This window comes from Hoplias malabaricus, chromosome 13, assembly GCF_029633855.1.
Source record: "Hoplias malabaricus isolate fHopMal1 chromosome 13, fHopMal1.hap1, whole genome shotgun sequence".
Lineage (NCBI taxonomy): Eukaryota > Metazoa > Chordata > Actinopteri > Characiformes > Erythrinidae > Hoplias > Hoplias malabaricus.
The window spans coordinates 16,877,664-16,892,561 of NC_089812.1; the positions used below are offsets into that span (position 1 = coordinate 16,877,664).

General features: G+C 42.0%; 1 protein-coding gene across 2 annotated transcripts in view; it reads left to right on the forward strand.

Moving 5' to 3' along the window:
* Positions 1-14,898, forward strand: part of coro7 (coronin 7) — a 99,687-nt gene that overhangs the window by 79,008 nt on the left and 5,781 nt on the right. For both annotated transcript variants that reach the window (XM_066641739.1, XM_066641737.1), the window contains exons 10-22: positions 8,510-8,564; positions 8,702-8,759; positions 8,927-9,072; positions 9,664-9,759; positions 9,892-9,984; positions 10,064-10,211; positions 10,324-10,499; positions 11,050-11,158; positions 11,381-11,467; positions 11,556-11,698; positions 11,915-12,019; positions 12,108-12,193; positions 14,540-14,681. In XM_066641739.1, the coding sequence (XP_066497836.1) occupies positions 8,510-8,564; positions 8,702-8,759; positions 8,927-9,072; positions 9,664-9,759; positions 9,892-9,984; positions 10,064-10,211; positions 10,324-10,499; positions 11,050-11,158; positions 11,381-11,467; positions 11,556-11,698; positions 11,915-12,019; positions 12,108-12,193; positions 14,540-14,681 (1,444 nt within the window). The remainder of the gene's footprint in view (positions 1-8,509; positions 8,565-8,701; positions 8,760-8,926; positions 9,073-9,663; positions 9,760-9,891; positions 9,985-10,063; positions 10,212-10,323; positions 10,500-11,049; positions 11,159-11,380; positions 11,468-11,555; positions 11,699-11,914; positions 12,020-12,107; positions 12,194-14,539; positions 14,682-14,898) is intronic.

Genomic DNA, 14,898 nt, shown 5'->3' on the forward strand with positions numbered 1-14,898 from the left:
GTGGTGTTTGTCATTTAAAACTAATAATTCCAGGGTGAACTGTGCAACATTTACAGAGGAGCAGAGCTGTTATAAAGGAGTGGGAACTTGTTGATGCCCTGCAGAACCTGCACTATATAACTTTTGGCGGAGGGTAGGAACCACCATTTCAGGACAATGCTGTAAAGGTGAATTACACTCTGCAACGGTAGAGGGAGCTCAAGAGCATAAATCGTCACACACACACACACACACACAAAACGTTCATAAACAGGACTAATGAAGGAGCCCAGCTGTGCAGTACAGGAGGGGCTGAGAGAGAGAGAGAGAGAGAGAAAGAGAGAGGGAGAGGGAGAGGGAGAGAGTGTGTGAGTCTTTCTGTCTCTCATTAAGGTATGGGAGGAATGGCATGTATGATGTTATGATGTCTGTGGTTTGGTGACCAGTTGAGCTGGTGTGTGTGTGTGTGTGTGTGCGTGTGTGTGTGGAGAGACAGAGAGAGAGAGAGAGAGAGAGATAGAGAGAGAGAGAGAGAGAGAGATGAAAAGTGGAAACATTGTGTAAGAAGTGTAGTGCAGGTAGAGACATGGTGTATCACAGTCCTGTAGATTCACTGTAGATAGACACATATGACACTGGAGACAGGATTTCTCACTGCGCCCGTCATCACACATCTCCGGGGCTCAGGAATCCGGAAGGCCTGGGGGGGTTGGGGGGGTTGTGCCCAGCTCCTGTCAGAGTAAAAGAGTGGAGAGACACAGAGAGAGGGAGAGGGAGAGAGAAAGAGCTGGAAGGAGAGATATTCACCACATCATCTGGTGGAGGTGAACAACAGAGCAATGAAACCATAATGTCAGAGTGAGACTGAACTGACAGTTCTGAGGAACAGAAGAAACACTCTGCTCAAGTCTCCCTGGGTGCCAGGGATGGCTGCCCGCCAATCTGTGTGTGTTCATAGCCCCTAGTACACTAGTGTGTGTGTGTGTGTGTGTGTGTGTGTGTGTGTGTGTTTACTGCCACAGATGGGTTAAATGCGGAAGACACGTTTAGTTGTACATTGTACAATGACAAATAATTGCACATTATTATCCAGGAGAGGGCTGAAAAGGTGAGGTATTTTTTTACCTGAAGTGAAGTTTACATAGTCACAGTCACACAGCTACAGGGATCAGGGTGACTCCGGGTGACTGTCTGTGAGGAGTTTGGTGTGTTCTCCCCGTGTTTGTGTGGGTTTCCTCCGGGTGCTCCGGTTTCCTCCCACTGTCCAAAAATACATGTTGGTAGGTGGATTGGCAACTCAGAAGTGTCCGTAGGTGTGAGTGACTGTGATTGTGTGTGTGTGTGTGTGTGTGTTGCCTGTGAAGGACTGGCGCCCATATCCTGAATCGCTGATTCTTCAGTGTCGTCGAAAAAGGCAGAGCTGAATTTCTTGGTAGTTGTGTTGGAACCGCTTTGGAAAAGTTATCCTTCAGCAATGATTCAGTCTTCAGGAAACTGCAGCGCTGGATGTTTTTGGGGTGAAATATTTATGATGTGGTGGTAGAAGGCCTGAGATCCAGCACTAACGCAGATGCTTGGCTCAAGATGTGGCGGTGTGTTCATCATCACTCTCGGAATCTCAGTGGTGAGAGAAACATATCGTAATGAAACAAATGTGTTAATACTTTAACTCCTATAATCAGTCCAGCACGTCTGTGTCCACACTAAACCGGGCTGTTATACATGGACAGGTCTCTCCCTCTGACCCCTCTGTCCCTCTTGCAAAGACTGACTGGGTGTTCTGGTGGTGACCGCCTGTGCTCTCATCCCTCCATCCCTCTTGCTTCCTCAGTGCTCTGCTTTGTTCCTGTGGTTCTCACGTCTTGCTGACAGATACTTTAACGCTTATAAAGAAAAACCCCTTGAAGCTGCGTGTGCTGGGGTTTAACTTATAGCCTCTCACTTCCAGGTCATTTGGGGTCAAGCCTTCCAAACACCACACACACACACACACACACATTCATTCCTCTCACAGGCAAGACTTAAGTTCCCACCGGTCTTACATGTGTTTTAAATATAATATAAAGCATTATACAATAATGAGTACACACATGTTCAATAACAATAAAATAGTATCACAATAACTATTTTCACAAGAACAACAGCTTATAATGAAACACTGAAAAATGCTAAAGAAGATGAGAAGAAATCTGATAAACAATGACAGGACTTTGATTATTCAGATAAATCTGAGATGAGCTGTGTTTGGTTTGGAACTGACCAGGGCCTCTGTGAAACATGAGGGATGTTTAGAGTATTATGGGCTGTATGAGATCAGCAGAAGTGGGGTGGGGATTGTGGGATTTCTTTTTTGTAAACGTCATGAGTCATGAACGGTCGTGTACGCATCAAAACAAGGACCAAAAGTTAAACACAGACCGTGAACAGCTCCTGCTTATACTTCAGTTGGCATCATTGTGAGTCTATTTAAATATCCTCCCTACTGTATTAATTAGGCCACTGTACTTATAGTAGTACACTACTGTAGCACTTTCTGACTTGACAGGACACCTGCAGGTTGAAGCTGTGATATGGCAGTAGGCAGAAAGCAATACAGTGACAGAGTGGCAAATCCAGTTGAGGTTTATTCGGATTTATGCAAATGAGCTATGACGTGGAGACATGGCAGATACCAAACATTCCACATCGCAATACAAAACTTAGCAGAAGACATGAGGACACGTACCATACAGAAAACATCACGCCATTTCTTCATTCTTTCACCTAATGCCACCTTATGGTTTCTGAGCGGAGTCCACACTGTCAGAACGTTTCTAGATAAAAATAATCTGAAATAACTGTTACTGCTGGTTGGAAGAAGCTGGGAATGTTTCTCAAAAACAAGCCTGTGTCCAGTTTAATTAAACATCAAGGTGCTTCTGTGTCTCAGGGCACGGTGAACTGAGTGAAGCCGAAACACTTGGCAGATCTTCTGACGCTGACGGAGACCCCCAGGCCACAGCTGGCCTCTCCCTCATAGGCCTGCTCTTTCTTCTCCTTCCTGCCCAAGTACATACTGCCTCGCTGCCCAGCTAAGTCCTTTTAAATTAAATGCCTTGCAGACACTGGTGAGGTCAAGGCTCTGTAGATCACCAAAGTTTCTGAAGAAGCCTAACCCCCTAAACACATTTATCTGTTGGTTTTCAGAAGGGGATATTTGTGAAGAGTGATACTGGGGTAATCCAGAATTGGACAAAAATACTCGTCACTGACTGTAGAACAGCTCTATCTGACCAGAATGTTTTGGTTTAGGTTTAGGGTTAGTGTTTAGTGTTTAGGGGTGTGATTAGTCAGGGGTCATCAAGGCTTAAGCCACAAATGTGTTGATTGAATTTTCTGATTTATTTTAACAGTGAACTTACCATGTGTGTCACTTCATATGCTACAGCAGTGGTTAGCAAAAACACAAACAAACACACACACCCACACCCCACGACCCTGACACACACACACACACACCACAACCCTAACACACAGTGCTTACTGAATATTCTGCTTTGTCTTCCATACTATGATCATGAAGATTTTTATTTTCCGCAGTTTCTTTATTTCATCTTCTGCTTCGTTTTGCTGCAGAAAAAGATAATAGTTCACCTGTCGTTCAAGACAAGAAAAAGATGGAAATGTTTATAAAAACCTGTCCAGCAGTAAACAGACCCGGTAACTTCGCTAAATGTATTACAAACAGATTACAGTGAGATATTCTAACGTCTAACTGCACCTAACTGTAATGGAGTTCACTGCAGGACTCAGGGTGAGTGACAAGAATATGCCAAAAATCAACTGAATACATGTAAACAAGTTATACATCAAGAGAACCTCTGCTCTGATAAACACCGCTGTGACACTGTGTGTGTGTGTGTGTGTGTGTGCACGCATCTCTCTCCTACTGTCAACCAGTGTAACACCCACCCAGCGTCACATACCACATATCAAACTATGAAAAAAGGAAGTAATATCAGTGTCTCACATAACTGCAGTCTCAGAGCCTTTATGTCCAGTTCCCACAGTGTGTGTGTGTATGTGTGTGTTGCAGGGCTGTGGTAACATTGGGAAATTTACAGCACGCTGGTATTGTGGGACATGGAGCACAGAGTTCATTCCTCTCCCTTTTTTTTTTTTATATAATTTACAGCTCAAAGCCAAGGAGAATTAGAAGTGTGTAAACTTAGCTTTCTGTTGTAAGCACAGTCTACAAACACCATTTCCAGAAGATTTGGGACATTTTTTAAAATGAAATAAAGAATAGCATGTGTGATGTGATAATGTTACTTCTCCTGAAGCCTTTCTTGAAGATTTCATTGTTTTCACTGAACATCAGAATTTTACATTGTAAATATAAGCACATTCAGAATTTAGACGACTATAACACACTCCAAAATTTGGGACAGAGGCAAAATAAGAGTAATAATAAAATTAATATTTATAGAATATTCAATATATACTCAGAGAAAAGGGTACTGTATAGATATATTATTGTCACTAAAGGTACAAAGAGTTTAATGCACCTTTAAAGGTACAGCAGTGGTATTAAAGTCCAGTTGTGTTCCGTAAAGGTCCATTATATTCTCCAGAAGAAGAGGGGGATATCTGTAATTGTTCATTATAGAACTGTGTAAAATAAAATAACATTATATAAGTTCTGGAGATGAAATAAGGCGTGTGAAATAAACATAATTTTAAAATCTACATTCATAACAGAATAAGGTACTGTTATGTTCGCTAACTAAAGCTAATGAATATGTTCTCCTGGGGCTACCACCACAGTGACAGCTTTTATGACAGTGTATATTTGAAACTTAAAATATTCCATAAACAACAGGTGAGCTGTGAAATATGAAGAGATCAGGATTGGGTTCAAACAGAGATTGCACAAAAGAGTCACTCTCTTCAGCAAAGATAGAGAACACTTTAGAAATCTCTGACCTTTGAGTCCTCAGACACTACTGCATGAGTAAATGTCATACCTCTCTGATAAACACAGCCACATTGACTCTTTGGAAAACATTACACAATGCATCACTGCGTCAAAAAACACAAACCGAGACTCTATTACACACGCTAATGGGTTCTCTGCATGTGCTCCAACAGCGTGTCTTCGTAGACACAGAGTGTGTGAGTGTGACCGGCCTGCATCCAGATCTGTCTCTCATGCTTATCATAAAGAGGAGAATCAGTCACCGGTAACCACGGAGTATGGAGCAGGTCCCATATCGAGCAAGAACTCGACTCACATATACCAATTAGTACATTCAGTTGCTGAATGGTTAACGTGTGTAATTTAAATGAAAGATGATGAAACTCAGTGGGTAATTTGCCTCTGTCCCCACTGTTTTGGCATGTGTTGCAGGTGTGAAATTCTAAATTAAATTCTACACTGGTTATCTTTTCTGATGTGATTCTGATCTAAAATAAAGATTCAAGAGATTTTGTGCACAGATTCTTCAAACTTTTGGAAATGGGATTTGAACATGTACAGATAAGTCTTCAAGAGTCCAATTTTTCTCCTCTTTCAGTGTAAAATAGACCTGACCACATTCAGTCTCAGAAATATAAGATGCTTCTTCAGGCGTACTCAAACACACACACACACACACATACACACACACACACACACACACACACACACACACACACACACACACAGAGCTGAGTAGAGATTTTAAAACTGTGATAAACTTGTCTGTATGAGAGAATATATAAGTTTATTTTGTTGGAAAGGCTCCAGGCTGAACATTTTCCGACTGTAACTGACTCCCTTCAGCTGTGACGTCTCTCATCTACCTGTCCACTCACCTGTCACCTCCTCCTCATTCTGCTCCATATCTCCTCCATCTTCATTGTTAAAAACACACACACACCTGCACACACCTGCACACTAGATGCCTGATACAGTTCTTAAAGATTATGGCAGTAATAAAGTGGATTTATCCTGTGGTGATGAAGGTGTGTGTCCTGTTCGATGGTGATTTCACTGAAATACCCTATTGTGAACATTTGAAGATTTTTTTTTTGCCTTAAATTTCTCTCATGACTTTTTCAGTTCAATTAGTTTTGCCACATTTCATGTTCTTTATCTGATGGAACGACTGTCATCCCTGAACATAATGAGCTGATGGAAAGACACACAGACGAGCCTTATTCAGATATTACTTCATCATTTATCAGATGTTTTGTGGAACATAGAAGTAAAGATAAAAAATAAAGTTATCACTTTAACTGTTTAGTAACATACAGAAGTGTGAAAGATTTTAAAGCCGATTTCAGCCGTTTCTCAGGGAGTCTGTGTCTGGGGACATTCAGGTCTCGTCTGGTCACAGAAGTAAAGCTGACTTAGAACCGGCTCATTAAAGAGTGGTCATTAAGGCCCCAAGCTTAATGAGAATTGTTAATGTGCAATTAACAAACATGTTTAATTACCAAAATATACCTAAAATAGTCATGTACAGTTTTTATGATGCAGATATTATAATTGGTCCTGACGCACCTTCATAAGGCTTTGATCAGACCTCCCCAACTTCCCACAACACAGCTGTGTAAAAGCACTCTTCTTAAAAGTTGTAGCCATGTTAATATAAAGTTGTGACAGATGCAGAGTCTGTCTGTGGAGGAAACAGAACATCACCTCCTTCTCAAAATCACACTCCAGCCTGATCATTTCCTTCTTCCCCTCAACCTGTATTCTCAGCATAGCTGCTCTCCAGAAAGCCAGGACTGAGTTAACAAGTGCAAAAATAAAATTTTTCTGGTCATTTGTGGAAATAGAAAAAAAATCTCCAAGTGAACCCTGACAAACAAGTTTTTTTAATTTTCTTGTTGCCCTTCAGCAGGCGGAGTGTAATATTGACCTAGTGAAATACACAAAATTATCCAGCTCTGGGTATGTTCAGTAGTGTTGCTGCATCTAAACTGCCGCCACTTTTCAAACACAAGGCCAATATTTCCTCTCATTTTACTCCGTCTCTGGTCATGGAGATTTTTGAAACGCAATGTGGCTTTTTGGGTCCAGTAAAATATAACATTTACTCTGTTCACTTGGTCATTTCATGGGCAACAATGACACTATCTTTGTAGATCTGGCAACAGGGTGGGTTTGGACTATTTGTGATTGAACCGTGGGTGGGATGACAGGCAGGACCTTGTAGGGGGAACACGGGAGCTCCGCTCCGGACTGGGCAGTTTTCAAAAAGAATATACTGCTTCAGCAATGCAATGAGAGGCAGCAGTGTTTTAGCTTTGACTGTATCGTGAATCTATGATCACACACCCTGGTCATTTTATGGCTAAGGACAGTAAATATCCTACAGATTGCTCCTTTAATGCTCTACTTTTCATGTGTTTTCTGAACAGTCTTTTCTGTCACTGAGTATGCTCTGCACCCTCTGGTGACTGCGGAGGGCTGTTGTTAGAGTTTTTCTACCTCAGAGCTTCACCCAGCAGCAGATCACAGAATGAGCATCATTTTCTTTACTGAGCCCTGTCAGGGCTTGAGCCAGAAGCTGTGGTTGAAGTGTGTTCATTTGTGCAGTTTATAATCGCCTCAAATAACACAAACCTGTTATCTTTTCCTTTAAACGTTTTGACACTTTTTTACTTTGTCTTTTCTTTTTTAACGTTTGTTACTAAATGTGAGACATACGATTCTGTTGAAAATATCCTGGAAGTTCTTGCCGGGGCGCTTCAATTGAATTATAAGCAAATGTCATTTGCTTGGAGACTGCGCCGTCTAGTGGCCGGATAATGTAAGCGCTGCCACGTATTTTACTCAAAACAAGCCAGAAATGACTGGAATTCTCTGTCATTTTTGTCCGGATTAGGACTAGGCTTGAGATTTGTTTGGAAGAGGAGAATGAAACTGTAATTTACACGGATTATTCATAACATTAAAATCACCTTCTTGTTACTCCTCTCTCTCAGCTCCACTGTCCACTCCAGTCACTCTGTAGTTATACACTTATATATTATAGTCCATCTGTTATATATTATACGGTGGCGCAGCAGGTAGTGTCGCAGTCACACAGCTCCAGGGACTTGGAGGTTGTAGGTTCAATTCCCGCTCCGGGTGACTGTCTGTGAGAAGTTTGGTGTCCCTGTGTCCGCGTGGGTTTCCTCTGGGTGCTCCGTTTCCTCCCACAGTCCAAAAACACACGTTGGTAGGTGGATTGGCAACTCAAAAGTGTCCGTAGGTGTGAATGTGTGTGTGTGTTGCCCTGTGAGGGACTGGCGCCCACTCTGGGGTGTGTTCCTACCTTGTGCCCAGTGATTCCAGGTAGGCTCTGGACCCACCGCGACCCTGAACTGGATAAGCGGTTACAGATAATGAATGAATAAACGAATGTTATATATTATAGTCCATGTTATGGTTGATTGGTGTATCAACTGATTATATATATATATATATATATATATATATATATATATATATTATATATATATATATATATAATTAATATTTATTCTGTTCTCTTTCTTTCTTTTTTTAACATCTTAGGATGTTAATGCCATTGTTTGATCCTGATACTGGTCTCCTTGTGCTCTCTGGAAAGGTGAGTTTTTGTTTTATTTCATAATCAACCAAATATTATTTCTGAATATACCTGATAACTAAGATTATATTACTGTATTCGTTTAATTCCCTGTTAAATATAACTGTATATCTTTCATTTCTGTTTTGCTGAATCAGGGAGACAGTGCGATCGACTGCTTTGAGGTCACCACAACTGAGCCTTTCCTTTCTCAAGGTGAGACCAAAAACCTTTTTAAATAATCCAGTTGGTTTATTTGATATGATTTATATTCAGACTAAAGGGACAGGTTCCTTGTTGTATGGTAAGAAGCTGTGGGAAGAATAAACTACTTCTCTGTCAGAACTGAGGTCTCTACGGCTCTATGTGTCCTCTTGTTACAGTCAGTCACTGTCTGAGCGAAGCTTCCACTCGAGGCATTGCCCTGGTGCCCAAGCTGGCGCTAGATGTGAGCTGTTGTGAGGTTCTGCGCGTGATGCAGCTGACAGACAACTTCATCATTCCCATCAGCTATCAGGTCCCTCGCAAGGTATGGACCCCTTATTTTCCACCCTGGCTTTGACACTGGGGGCCTTTCAAATCTAATACACAGAAAGCATAGTTCTGTACTGTATTAAAAATATATTTACAGAATGTAAAGGCATTATTATATATGACAGCTGCAGAAACATTTCTGAATATTCCTTTCTCATAATCCTCTGAAATATCCTAGATGTATTTTAAATGGTTTATTTTAGTTATTTTATTTTTATTTATTTATTTATTTATTTAATGTCTAACATTTTTGGCTGAATGGTGTATAAAGCTGCCTTGTTGTGCATGTAAAAAATCTCCTCAAAACTGATAATGACTACCACCAACATGAATGGACTAATAGAAATGCTCCAAAATTACTCTGAATAAAATCTTTTTATATTGAATTCCACTGAAAGTTAAGAAGTTTTTTTCCTTCTCCAGTAAAGTTACTATTTAGAAAGTGACAGTATATTCATAAACATCATCTTTCATACAGTGTATGTATTTGTAAAAAGTTTGTCTAACTGTAGACTTATTTTTGGTGACTGTGTGTTTGTGTGTGTGTGTGTGTGTGTGTGTGTGTGTGTGTGCCTGTCATTGACAGCCAGGGCTGGAGTTCCATTCTGACCTGTACCCAGACACAAGGGGCCTGGCGGCGGCAATGAGTGTGAGTGAGTGGTGGAAGGGAGAAAACAAACAGGTATCGTCTGCTTAACGCATCCAGGAATCAATAAATCCCATGACCAAAGATAACATTTAACATGAGTAATTCACACTGAAATTAACAGCCTGCACCTCGGACACTCATCACCTTTCTCTCTCATTTATACAGGTAGAGAGAGTCAGTCTTCACCCAGACAAAAGGCAGAAGGGCAAGATTCGTTCTGGGTCGGCAGTGTTCCCTCCTTCAGGGAAGAGTAAAGAGGTTGGTTGTAAAAGAGACAGAAGTGTGCAGTAATATCCTTGCATCCATCTCTGAATCGCTCTCTCTTTCTTGCTCTCAGTCTCAGGAGCCCTCCACTTCTAGCACCCCCCTAAGCACCCCCAGCAGTAGCGCAGCTCCGTCCCGCTCCCCCTCCTCCACCAGCGGCCTGTCCTCCGGCTTCCTGCCCAGCCCCAGCCAGAGTTCTCGCTCCATCCACAGCATGCTAGGTAACCCCATGGCCCCCCATTCCCACGTTCATACTGTAGCAGGTTAAGCCCAGTTACAAAGCCGACCGTGTCCCTTCGCTGAGTGACCCCCTGTCCCCTCCTTCTGTTACAGGCCCGAGCTCCAAGTTCCGTCACATACAGGGGACTGTCCTTCACCGAGACACCCACATCACCAACCTGCGTGGGATCAGTCTGACCACGCCTGGCGAGAGTGACGGCTTCTGTGCGAATGTGCAGCATGTGGCTGTGCCCCTGGCCATCGCAGGAGGCCAAATCGCTGTTCTAGAGGTGCTTCATGGCTTGTGTTTTTTACTAATATTCCAATGTTATCTGAAGTGTGTTCTGTCACTGACAAAGAAGCTCTGACAATGATGTCACGTTTAAGAGTAAGTTACAATGTGGGGGTTTGGAGGAAAACATCATCGAAACACTAGCATTTAAAGTTTGGAATCAATATTTTACGTTGACATAAGGAGTTAACGTGCAGATAAATGTGTAAAATTATTCTAATATATGAGAAGACGAAAGTTTAACAGAACAGTAAATGTAATGCCAATAATGTATTGTTTATTGTATGCTGTAATGGTATGTTGGCAACAAAGTGACATAAATAGATAATTACACCATGATTTATGTGAATATCTTCTTCTTGTTATCAAAGTACTTTAAATAATAAATAACCCACCAATAATTACATTTTGCTTTTGAGTCTGAATTTTTTAATATAATGCAAATAATATAACTGAAATATTAATATGAAATTGCAAAACAAATATTTCAAAATCAGTGTTATGTCAAGTTTAAAAGTTACTCATTGCTACATTTGTGTAACTTACAGCTTTCTCATCCTGGAAAGCTTCCGGACACGGCTCTGCCCACTATTCAGAACTCAGTCAATGTGGCTGACCTCTGCTGGGACCCTTGTGATCCACACAAGCTAGTCGTTGGTAAAAACGTATAGGGTTGCACATGTACAATTTAGAAATGGTTGTTTTATTTATTTATTTATTTTGAAGAATAGTTCAACTAACTAATGTAACTTCAAATAACGTTAGATCCTTTATTACATTCTAATATTTAAAATAAAACATTTAAAGGAATATTTTATATTTGTGGACACACAGTATTTATTACATTTGTTAAGTGTTAACCTGCTCCACTCTTTGCAGCTGGTGACGATGCAAAGATCAGAGTGTGGAAGGTTCCTAAAGGCGGACTTGTAGAAACTCTGACTGAACCAGAGTGTGTTCTGCAGGGTGAGATAATAACAGTGCTCTTTACTGTAGTGGCTGTAGGATCACAATCTAATGTCTGAGATATTTATCATGTTTTATCCAATCACAGGACACACTGAGAAAATATATTCCATCAAGTTCCACCCCCATGCCTCGGGTCTGTTGGTGTCTTCCTCCTATGACATGACCGTCAGACTGTGGGATCTAAACACTGGAGACCAGCTCAAGAAATTAAGTGGACACCAAGACCAAGCAAGTGTTCCCGTCTTTTATATGCCTTTTTTCTGCTGGTACCAGTTTGACTTTAAATGTACAGCAGATATCACCCTCCAGTCTCATACTGCCATATATATAAAGCCTGGGTTTTCATGGCTCTTTAATGTGACCAGGAACAAAGAGAGCCATGGAACACAGAGCCAGACTCAGATGGAAAGTAGTTCAGCAGAGTGACATTATTCTCCCTGACAGATTTTTGGGATGGCCTGGAGTCCCGATGGCAAGTTGCTGGCAACAGTGTGTAAAGACGGGAAAGTCCGTGTGTACAACCCGCGGAAGTCTTCTCTGCCCATCCAGGTCAGAACCAGCCGTCTCTTAGGCCCAGCATCATACATAAGGTTTCAGTCATGTTTCTCATTCTCTTCTCCTCCCTCTCTGCCCACAGGAGGGTCCAGGGCCAGAAGGCCAAAGGGGGGGCCGTATAGTCTGGGCGTGTGATGGTCAGTTCCTGCTGGTGTCAGGGTTTGACTGGTGAGTAGCCAAGGTCCCGAGTGTACACTACAACTACAGTTTCAGGAGTAAATCAAATAAGTTGTGTTGAATCCATCAAGTGCACAAGTTGAAAATGAGCAGTTCATGGGCCACACACACAAAAGTGTGAAGATATCACATGCAGCTGATTACAAATTCCACTCGAATTTCTAAAATGTTCTTGCTGGATTAGTGTACATTTTCCTCCACCTCATAATAAAAAAACTGTAACAAGGCCACAAGAATCATGATTAGGATGAGTAACCTATTAAGTGCAGAGTTTATTTTGAATTGTAGTACATATATATATATACAAACCGGATTCCAAAAAAGTTGGGACACTACACAAATTGTGAATAAAAACTGAATGCAATGACGTGGAGATGGCAAATGTCAATATTTTATACGTAATAGAACATAGATGACCGATCAAAAGTTTAATCTGAGTAAATGTAACATTTTAAAGGAAAAATATGTTGATTCAAAATTTCACAGTGTCAACAAATCCCAAAAAAGTTGGAACAAGTAGCAATAAGTGACTGGAAAAAGGAAATTGAGCATATAACGAACAGCTGGAAGACCAATTAACACTAATTAGGTCAATTGACAACATGATGAAGAGCTTCTCAGAGTGTCTCTCTGAAGCCAAGATGGTGAGAGGATCACCAATTCCACCATTGTTTGCTTTTTAAGTTATCATCATCAACTGTGCGTAACATCATCAAAAGATTCAGAGAATCTGGAACAATAGCTTTGCATAAGGGACATGGCTGTAAAACTCTACTGGATGCTTGTGATCTCCGGGCCCTTAAACGTCACTGCACCTCAAACAGGAATGCCACTGTCAAGAAAATAACAGAATGGGATCAGGAATACTTCCAGAAAGCATTGTCAGTGAACACAATCCACTGTGCCATCCACCGTTGCCAGCTGAAACTCTACAGTGCAAAGAGGAAGCCATTTCTAAGCAAGCTCCACAAGCTCAGATGTTTGCACTGGGCCAGGGGTCTTTTAAAATGGAGTGTGGCAAAATGGAAGACTGTTCTGTGGTCAGATGAGTCACGGTTTGAAGTTTTTCTTTATGGAACACTGAGATGCCTTGTCATTCGGAGCAGAGAGGACAAGGATAACCCAAGTTGTAATCAACGCTCCGTTCAGAAGCCTGCATCACTGATGGTATGGGGTTGCATGAGTGCTTGTGGCATGGGCAGCTTGCATGTCTGGAAAGGCACCATTAATGCAGAGAACTATGTTCAGGTTCTAGAACAAAATATGCTCCCATCTAGACGTCATCTCTTTCAGGGAAGACCCTGCATTTTTCAACAAGATAATGCCAAACCACATTCTGCAGCAATCACAACATCATGGCTACGTAGGAGAAGGATCCGGGTACTGAAATGGCCAGCCTGCAGTCCAGATCTTTCACCTATAGAGAACATTTGGCGCATCATAAAGAGGAAGGTGCAACAAAGAAGGCCCAAGACGATTGAACAGTTGGAGGCCTGTATTAGACATGAATGGGAGAGCATTCCTATTTCTAAACTTGAGAAACTGGTCTCCTCTGTCCCCAGACGTATGTTGAGTGTTGTAAGAAGGGGGGGATGCCACACAGTGGTAAAAAATGGCCTTGTCCCAACTTTTTGGGGATTTGTTGTTGCCATGAAATTTTGAAACAACATATCTTTTTCCCAGGCGGCACGGTGGCGCAGCAGGTAGTGTTGCAGTCACACAGCTCCAGGGGCCTGGAGGTTGTGGGTTCGATTCCCGCTCCGGGTGACTGTCTGTGAGGAGTTGGTGTGTTCTCCCCGTGTCCGCGTGGGTTTCTTCCGGGTGCTCCGGTTTCCTCCCACAGTCCAAAAACACATGTTGCAGGTGGATTGGTGACTCGAAAGTGTCCGTAGGTGTGAGTGAATGTCTGTGTTGCCCTGTGAAGGACTGGCGTCCCCTCCAGGGTGTTTTCCCGCCTAGCGTCCGATGATTCCAGGTAGGCTCTGGACCCCCCGCGACCCTAAATTGGATAAGCGGTTACAGATAATGGATGGATATATTTTTCCCTTAAAATGATACATTCTCTCAGCTTAAACTTTTGATCTGTGATTTGTGTTCTATTCTGAATATAATATTAGATGTTGGCACCTCCACATCATTGCATTCAGTTTTCATTCTCAAATTGTTTAGTGTCCCAACTTTTTTGGAATCTGGTTTGTGCGTGCGTGCGTGTGCGTGCGTATTGAAATGCGAAAGGAGCGAAAGGAGATTGAAATCGTGCTTTCACATCAGTTTTGTACCAACCTTTGCCTAAACCATGAGTATCAATGTTGTGCTGTTCTTTCTGGTTCCCTGCAGTCGTAGTGAGAGACAGCTGTATCTCTACTCCCCCGAGTCCTTGGCCTCTGGAGCTTTAGCCATGGCGTCTGCTGATGTCTCGCCCTCGACTCTAATTCCATTTTATGACCCTGACACCAGCGTGGTTTTCCTCACAGGGAAGGTACAGTTCAAAACACAGGAGTTGGAGAAACCACACACACGTCTTTGCTCATTCAAAATATATAAAAATGTTTTTATTTAAACGCAAAACACAATTTGTTTACAAACAGGACAGGAGTGAGTGACAGGGTGAGTGTGTGTGTGGCTGAGTGGAAGTTTGTGTGAGTGGCTGGGTGAATGTTTGAGTGATTGGGTGAATGTATGAGTGACTGTGTGAG